The sequence below is a fragment of the Artemia sp. Qi Xiang Cuo genome, chromosome 10 (assembly GCF_049724085.1).
Source record: "Artemia sp. Qi Xiang Cuo chromosome 10, ASM4972408v1, whole genome shotgun sequence".
Taxonomy (NCBI): domain Eukaryota; kingdom Metazoa; phylum Arthropoda; class Branchiopoda; order Anostraca; family Artemiidae; genus Artemia; species Artemia sp. Qi Xiang Cuo.
Genome location: NC_142803.1, coordinates 73743092 through 73752021, shown reverse-complemented (window position 1 = coordinate 73752021; position 8930 = coordinate 73743092). Strand labels below are relative to the sequence as shown.

The following is an 8930-nucleotide window of genomic DNA, read 5'->3' as shown; positions in this document are numbered from 1 at the left end:
GCCACTCAGCTACAATACCTTACTCTAGCATAAGCCAGTAGTGCTATTGTCAGACTCTGACATGTGCGCTCGTACCTCCAGATTACTCCTCTCCTGGGGCGGTAGTTTTTTTCACTACCGGTGTCCCAGAAAAGCTCGAGTATGAAAGTGCCACCACTACTGCAAATCTCTAACGCCCCAGGAGTAATCTGGAGGTGCGAGCGCAGGTGGCAGAGTCAAATAATGTGCACTACTGGCTTATGCTAGAGTAATGTATCGTAGCTGAGTGGTGCACAGTCTCTAGTGGATTATGCTGCTCTCAATCTTCGTAAAACGAATTGGCTGCCAGGACCCTCCCTGACACCACCAATGGAAGTCTTCTGGCAATACGATGCCACAATCAACTCTAACATACCACGGATAACACGTGTTGTACCCTTGCTTATTTTCGACAGTTTTTTTATTCAATCAATAAACTCAACAAAATACACATCAGTATAAACTCTTCCGTAAGGCTCTATGGCCAGGAAAAAAACAGGGGAGCAACAAAAATGAAACAAATAGGTACAAAACAAAAACATTTTCAACATCATACATTCACACCTTTAAGAAACTCAACAAAAGGGAGTAAAAAAAATAAAAAAAAAAATAATAAAATACAATAATCCACACACAAAAAGAAGAAAAAAAGAAAAAAAAATCCAAAAATCAAAAACTAAGCAGGGGACTACCAAGCAATCAATTTATTCCGCGTGGACTACCCTATGGTCAATCAATAAATCAATTTATTCAACCAATAAATATACAATAAAAACACTTCAATATAGAAGTGTTTCTATATTGAAGACATGAAAACAAATAGAATCAGACACACAAACAGAGAAAGACAGACACTTTGGACATTCAAACCAACAAAGACAAATACTTGGACTTGTAAACACCAACTCAGACATGCAAACAAATAGAATCAGATACACAAACAGAAAAAGTCAGACACTTTAAACATTCAAACCAACAAAGACAAATTCTTGGACTTGCAAACACCAACTCAGACATACAAACAAATAGAATCAGACACACAAACAGAGAAAGACAGACACTTTAGACATTCAAACCAAAAAAGACAAATTCTTGGACTTGCAAACACCAACCCTGACATGCAAACAAATAGAATCAGACACACAAACAGAGAAAGACAGACACTTTAGACATTCAAACCAACAATGACAAATTCTTGGACTTGCAAACATCAACCCAGATATTTGCTATGGCCATGAAAACAAAGGGGGAAAAACAGAAATGGCATAAATGCTAAAAAAAAGAAAAAAAGGTATTTTCAATAAATGCATTTCAACCTTTCAATGACTCAACACACACACACAAAACAAAACAAATAAGAGAAAAAATACAATAATTAAAAAACCAAAACACAAACCAATTTTATGAGACCCCCCCCCAAACAAAAAAAGATTTAGGACAATCCAATAGATTAAACCAAATTCCAAATATATATATTTGAAACAAAGTCACAAAAAATATTGGAAAAACACAGTACCCCTCACAAAAAACATTTCCAACTAGGCTAGTGTCACCCGCCCTCCTCCCAAATAATAATAATAAAATTAAAAATATGAATATTTAAACATGAAAAATTAAGACATTAAAAAATTTCCTAAAATTCTTTTGAAAATACCAAACTAGTGACATTCTTGAGCTGACTCAGGTAGGCTATTCCAAACAATATGACAAGCAGTTAATGGATTAAAGTCAGGCCTCACCAATGGAGTAAATAAAATTTTAATATTCCTTGAATTTCGAAGATGATGCAAAAACCTATCAATGACGAAAGTAGTTTAAAGGGCTGTATGAACATCACCATGAATTTGATGAAAAGTGAAAGACACGCACGAAAGAATTTAGAGAGACTGCAAATCAAGTAATGGGCTAGTTTGTTTAGATGTAGAACAATTTGTTTCCTGTATAAGCCTTCTTGCCTTATCATATAAATTAGAAAGTGGTTTAAAAAAAGAAGAGAAAGTTGACATCCATATTGTAGGACAATAAGAGACGTAGGACTAAACTAAGCAATGGAGCAGAATTTTTAAAACTGATCCAAGAAAATGTGTTTTAGCTTCCTCAAAATTCCAAGACTCCTTGAGATCTTCATGTTAATTAGTCCAATATGATGCTTGAATGAAAAGTTTTCATCGAGAAGAATACCGAGAAATCGGATATATCGTTCCTTAGGTCCACTGAGAGAGCCCCTTGAAAGCTGGATATTAGTTAACTCAGGGCACGCCAGAGAAATACGGGAAAAAATTTAAAAACTTGACTTAGCAGCATTTAGGGCAAGGCAATTTGCACCAAACCAAAGAGTTACTCTCTCAAAAAGGTCAACTAATTTGGGAAGCATCTCAAACTCAGTTCCTACTACAATACCAATGGTACTGTCATCAGCGAAAGCAACGAGAGTGTCCACATCCTGTGAAAACGATGGATTTTATTTTAGCATTGAAAGATTCAGGATGACATAGGCGACAGCAAACTGTAGGTTTTTGATTCTTAACCACAACTATAAGGTCATTAAAATAAATCAAAAACAGAAACGGTCCAAGAACAGACCCTTGAGGAACATCAAACTCAACTTCAGACGAAAAGCGGGAAAAGGAATCTACGAAGATAGTTCTACCTGACAAATAGGAATCAAACCAAGCATGAGCCTGTCCTCTTACACCATTGTGTGATAGCTTATACAGCAGAATTTCATGAGTTAAAGAGTCAAAATCCTTACGGACATCTAGGAATATAGCTGCAGGAATTAAACCAGAGTCAAGCACGGTGCGGAGAAAATTTAAAAGAGTTACACACACATGCTCCGTAGAATGTTTAGCTCAGAAGCCAAACTGAAAATAATGAAAAAATCTTTTATCCTCTAGAAAAGCAAGTAGACGGGAAAGCATGGTCTTTTCAGAAATTTTGCTAAAAACAGACAGCAAAGACGATAATTGGCTTGATCACTTCTTGGTCCACCTTTATATAAAACAATTACTCTAGCTCGCTTAAAAGAACTGGGGAAAACCCCATTTTCAAAAGAAAGATTTATAAGCTTTGTCAATGAAAAAATAATTGAAGGAAGAATGAACTAAACTACCATAGTTGGAATACAATCAGGGCCAGAAGACGAAGAACCCTTCAAAAAATTTACAATCCTGGCTACTTCAACATCAGAAGCAGGATATAACACCATCGATTTGAGACAAGGCGGACTAAGATAGGATTTGTAATCTGGTTATGAAGACCTGACTAAAGAAACAGTGTTTTTCCGAATATTGGCAAAATATGATGTAAATGCTTCTTGAACAGAAGGAATACCCTCAACAACCACATCACCAACTACAAGACTTTGAGGGATAGAAGGAACCGGAGAGGAACGTTTGAGTACGAAATTGATCACTTGCCAAGTTTTTCGAATATCTTTCCCAGAATCCGAGAATTCTATGGAATAATAAAGGAATTTAGCCTTCCGGCATAAGGAATTGAAAACATTCCTGTAGAGTTTGAATGGCTGAAGATGTGCAGCATTCAAAGATGGCTTTGCTGACTTAAGAGCTTTCCAAAGATTATTTTTTCTTCTCCAACTCTTTAGAAGACCAGGGGTCATCCATGGGTTAAGAGGAATAGATCTTTTTGACCTTGAAGTAGAGGGGACAGAGCACATACGTCAAAAATAGACTCCTTTACTGACTCATAAAAGGTATTAAACTTTGAACAAAAATCATTATCAATGCGGATCAATTCACTCAAACCAAACCTAAAAGAAGCTGAAGCAGATGCTGGAGTGTCCCCATTGAATGTTTTTTCAAGGATAAAACTGAAAAATACTGGAAAATGGTCTGAAATATCACTCACTACAACAGATTTCCGAACCAAATTAGGAGACGAAAAAATGTTATCAATTAAAAACGCTGACGTATCAGTTACACGTGTCTGAATACAGTTTGTTGGTAGAACCTCAGCAGTGAACATATCTGAGAGAAAATCCAACGTAGTAGAGGAAGCTATGTCAATTAGATTTAAGTTAAAGTCTCCTATTTTTGTATATTCACATGGATGTCTGCCTATTAAATCCAAGACCTCATCAAGGACCTGAAGAAAAGAAGGGACGGATCCACTGGGAGATCTATAAACATTACCAATTATCAAAGCCTTATTTTTTAGTTTGATTTCAATAAACTGGGATTCAAAAAAACCCCTTCGTCACTCCTTGCCATTTTGTTCAGCATAGTTGATTTCCAGATAGAAAATATGTTTTTGACGAGGACACTCCCCCACAGCCCTCAGGGCAAGAGTTTTAAGTTATGCTCTGGGGGCATATAAGGTTTTGAAAGAAGGCGTTGTCGTAGAAACTTCAAAAAAAGCTCATTCAATTTGAAATTCAAAGGGCTAGTGCCCTTTTGAATATTTCGAAAGTGATTGGAGGGCAACTATCCCCTCCCCCACGCCTATCTTTCCCCCAAACACAACCAATCAAAATTTTGATATAGCCATTTTGTTCAGCGTAGTTGATTTACAGATAGAAAATATTTTTTTGAGGAGGACACTCCCCCACAACCCTCAGGGCAAGAATTTTAAGTTATGCCCTTGGAGCATATAAGGTTTTTATTGAAATCTTTGTCGTAGAAACTTGAAAAAGGGCTCATTGGATTTGAAATTAAAAGGGATAGTACCCTCTTTAATTGTCGAAATGATTTGCGTGCAACTAACCCCCCTCTCACGCCCTCAGGGAAAGGGTTGTAAGTTATGCCCTGAGGCTTATAAAGTTTTTATTGAAAGCGTTGTCGTAGAAACTTCAAAAGGGTTCATTCAATTTGAAATTAAAAGGGCTAGTGCCTTTTTTAATAGTTGAAAGTAATTGGATAGCGACTAACGCCCCTCTGACGTCCACTATTTTCCAAAACGCATCCAATCAAAATTCTGAAATATCCATTTTGCTCAACGTAGTTGAACGTTCTGGAAATTAGGTCGTTTAGGATTATAACCCCCTCAGAGCCCTCAGTGTAAGGGCTGTAAGTTATGCCCTGGGGCCATATAAGGTTTATATAGAAAGTTGTTATATAGAACATAGGCAGCACGATTGCGCTACCTAAGTAAAGAACGGGGACACTCGAGAACAAGACAAGAAACGGGGACTAAATGAAGAGGAGGACACTCCCCCAAAACCTTCAGGGAAAGGGTTTTAAGTTATGCCCTGGGGGCGTATAAGAACGATGTTGGTACAATGTGTTATTTATTAATTTTTTTCCTTTAGAGCAGGGCACTTCGTATCAAAGAAGTTGTCGTAGAAACTTCAAAAAGTGCTCATTCAATTGGAAATTGGAGTGGCTTGTGCCCTTTTTAATAGTCGAAAGTGATTGGAAGTTGATTAACACCCCTCTCACGCCCACCATTTCCCCAAACAAATCCAATCACAATTTTGAGATAGCCATGTTGTTTAAGGTAGTTGAAAGTTCTGGAGATTCGGTCTTAGAGGATGACAACCACCCTAAAAGACCTTAGGGTAAGGGTTGTAATTCATGCCCTGGGGACTTATAAGGTGTTTATAGAAAGCTTTGTCGTTTCCAAAAGGGCTCATTCAATTGGAAATCGAAAGGCCTAGTGCCCTTTTTAATAGTCGAAAGTGATTGGAAGGCTTGACATTTTTATAGTAAAGATCGAAGTGGGTATAATGTATTATTTTTGTTGTTGTTGTTGTTTAGACCAGGGCATTTCGTATCGAAGAAGTTGTCGTGGGAACTTCGAAAAGGGCTCATTCTATTGAAAATAGAAAGGGTTGATGCTCTTTTTAATACTCGAAAGTGATTTTAGGGCAAATAAACCCCCTTCCACTCCCACCCTTCAACGCCCATCCTCCCACGCCAACCCTCCCATTTCTGCTCTTAAAATTTAACCAAATCAAAATAGCGTAAGTGTATCCAAGCTATCAAAGAAAGTAAACAGTTTTTTTGCGAATGGTATAAAGTTTCCATTTCAGGTCAGCTAGAGGAGGTATGAAATTAAATTGAACAGTACTATTTGTATCCAGATTTTTAAAAGGGTGTATGCTGTTAAAAATTGCTGAAAATTTTTCTCCAGCATACAAATAGCACGCCAAACTATATAGTCTTAAAAAACGAAAAGATTTTAAGTATTATTTTCTTTCTCCCTGAAAAGACTATGTCAATATAAAACGAACAGAAATTAATTTAAAACACTTTTTACACAAAAAAAGTTTTTCAAAGAAAAGTAAAGAGCTCCATTCAACAAAAAAATGAGCAAAAAATAAAATCAAATAATCTACCAAGCGTGAAACTACCACAAATCAGTATCGATAAATAAATGAAACCCAAAACAGAAATTACAATAATTAACCGATTCAAACTCAAAATGAGCAGAAACTAACATAAGTTTGGTGCAAAACCCCAATGCCTTTCCAAGGCCAGAACAAAATTTGCACTTTACTGAAAAAATCCTAATGAATTTGCATTGTCAGTTTAATATACATATACTGATATTTAGTAATAAAAATGTTAATATTATTTGATTTATTAAAGTTATAAAAGTAAAAACATTTGTATTTTTTCATGACAGTGCACATTTTGTTCTGGCCTTGGGAAGGCATAGGGGTTTTGACCTGACCAAGATGGGCGTAGGATTGCACAAAGCCTCCATTGATACCGGAGGTCTCAGTGACTTCTTACTGACCGGTTCTAAGCCAGCTTAAGCGTTTCGGTGCAGACAAGAGAAGATGTTTGGTCTCCTTCCTACAATGGTTACCATGACCATCGCTTTTCCAGAGGCCAAAATAGTATCAATAATTTAAAGAGTAAGAAAATTGCAAGTTACGTTACGTTACGTTGTTACGACGTTAAAGAATAAGGTACTTGTACAATATAGCGGCGACTACTTAAGTTGCTCATCCATTGACGCTTTTTAGAACCAGTTTCTTTCGTTAGTTTCTCTTAGCTTATCGCGAGACAAGACAAAGTGAGGTGACAGAATAGATGGGAAATATATAATTAGGTATATTTGCATGTTAAGGTGGGGGTAAAGTACTTGGACAGTTTGAAGTTAGAAAACAATCCTTGCTTCATAATATGCAGAATAATTGTACCTTACACATTTTACATGATGACCCTCTATACTTTACCCCCACTTCCCCCTAATTTGCAAATATATAGCCCAAATTTGTTTCTAAAGTATTAAATTTCATCATATTTTGTGATATATCATTAGGATTGAGCGCCAGAAAAACAGGTTCTACTTGGATGAAGATAAATAAAAGTTCAAAATAGGGATGAAATCCTTTTTATAGACAGTGTATAGAAAATTCACAAAAAAATACCAGATACTTCGGTCACATATACAGTGACCGTCATCAGTAGTACTACTGATGACGGTCACTGTATATGTGACCGAAATATCTGGTATTTTTGTGAATTTTCTATGCACTCTCTGTCAAAAAGGATTTTATCCCTATTTTTAACTTTTATTTTATCGTCATGGGAAGGCAGTCTGGTCTCCGAAAATATCTACTTAGATGAAGAATTTGAGGCCGGCTCTATATCATACAAAGTATCAAAAATAACTATCATATCGAGATTTCGACCAATGAATTAAGACAGTTTGAACTGGATTAATTAGTAGTTTCCGAAACTCCTAATTATAGGAGCAGTGGAAAATTGGACAGTGGAGTAGCGGACACAAAAGTGGGAAAATATATCTAAAATAATTAATAGCTCCTATATATATATATATATACATATATATATATATATATATATATATACATGAAATAATTGTATATATATGTAAGTATTTATTAATTTTTTCTGGAAATGGCTCCATATTTTTGCGGGAAAATTGGTATTTTCTGATATTCTCGCATGAAAAAACGATCTAGATAGGTCAGAAGTCTGAGAAAAATCAAAAGTCTTAAAGTAAACAAGGATGTGTACTCTCTCCCAAACCATTCAATTTTGTCATCAATTGGGTAATGAAAAAGGCAATGCTAAACTTCGAAGGAGTCAAGGTTAGCCCTGATTTCAGTACCAACCACATTGATTTTGCCGATGATGTTGCTCTTCTTGGCAAATCCGTTTGCGAAGCCCAGAAGATGCTTCGGAGAGTCCCCAAAATGGTTGCCCCAGTGGGGCTGAAAATTAATATTGACAATACTAAAGCTATGTCTTAATTCTACCCCGGAAACTCTATGTCTTAAACTCTACCCCTATAACCCTTAACCATACGCAGCTTGAAGTTGTCAATAAATGGAAGTATATTGGATCTTACATTAATATCAACGGCAAATGTAGCGGAGAAATCCAATGCCGCATTGCATCTTTCCACTGTCTTTCCACATTTTTGGAAGCCGCTATGAAAAAAAAGGAAATCCACCGGAAAACAAAAATTCTTATTTACGATGCCCTAGTCCGATCAATCTTACTGTATGGCTGTAAGAAATGGCCCTTAAAAGTCACCAAGGCACACGCCCTCAACACTTTTTAGCACAGATGCCTGAGGAGCATATTTAGGTTACGATTCAGCGATCAAATCCCAAATACGATCATTCGCCAACTATGTGACCAGAAGTACGACATCACATCTATCATTCGACACCACCGCCTGTCCTGCTTTGGCCATATTTGCCAAAGACCAGCCGAGACTTTCACAAACTAAAGCCTACACTGCAAACGAGCACCTGATTGGAGGAAACCTCATGGAGGACAAGCCAAAACTTAGCTAAACACCGTCAAATCTGAACTAAAGCCGATTGGCGGATTCCGGGGACATGGTCGCAGATGGTAACTTTTATGGCTTGATATTATCACCCCACTAGCTAGGTCTTTTTTTGACCGGTTCTGTGCTTATGTCTGTTGTTTTTTGTTTTTTTTTTTAGGAGTAGAGTAGGCTTG

General features: G+C 36.7%; 1 protein-coding gene across 1 annotated transcript in view; it reads right to left on the bottom strand.

Moving 5' to 3' along the window:
- LOC148948151 (uncharacterized) overlaps window positions 1-8658 on the bottom strand; it is a 430626-nt gene extending 421968 nt beyond the window's left edge. The window contains exons 1-2 of the mRNA XM_089096119.1: window positions 8611-8658; window positions 3889-4125 (exon numbers count right to left, since the gene is read on the bottom strand). Coding sequence (XP_088952245.1) covers window positions 3889-4125; window positions 8611-8658 — 285 coding nt within the window. The remainder of the gene's footprint in view (window positions 1-3888; window positions 4126-8610) is intronic.
- Between the last annotated feature and the right edge of the window lie 272 nt (window positions 8659-8930).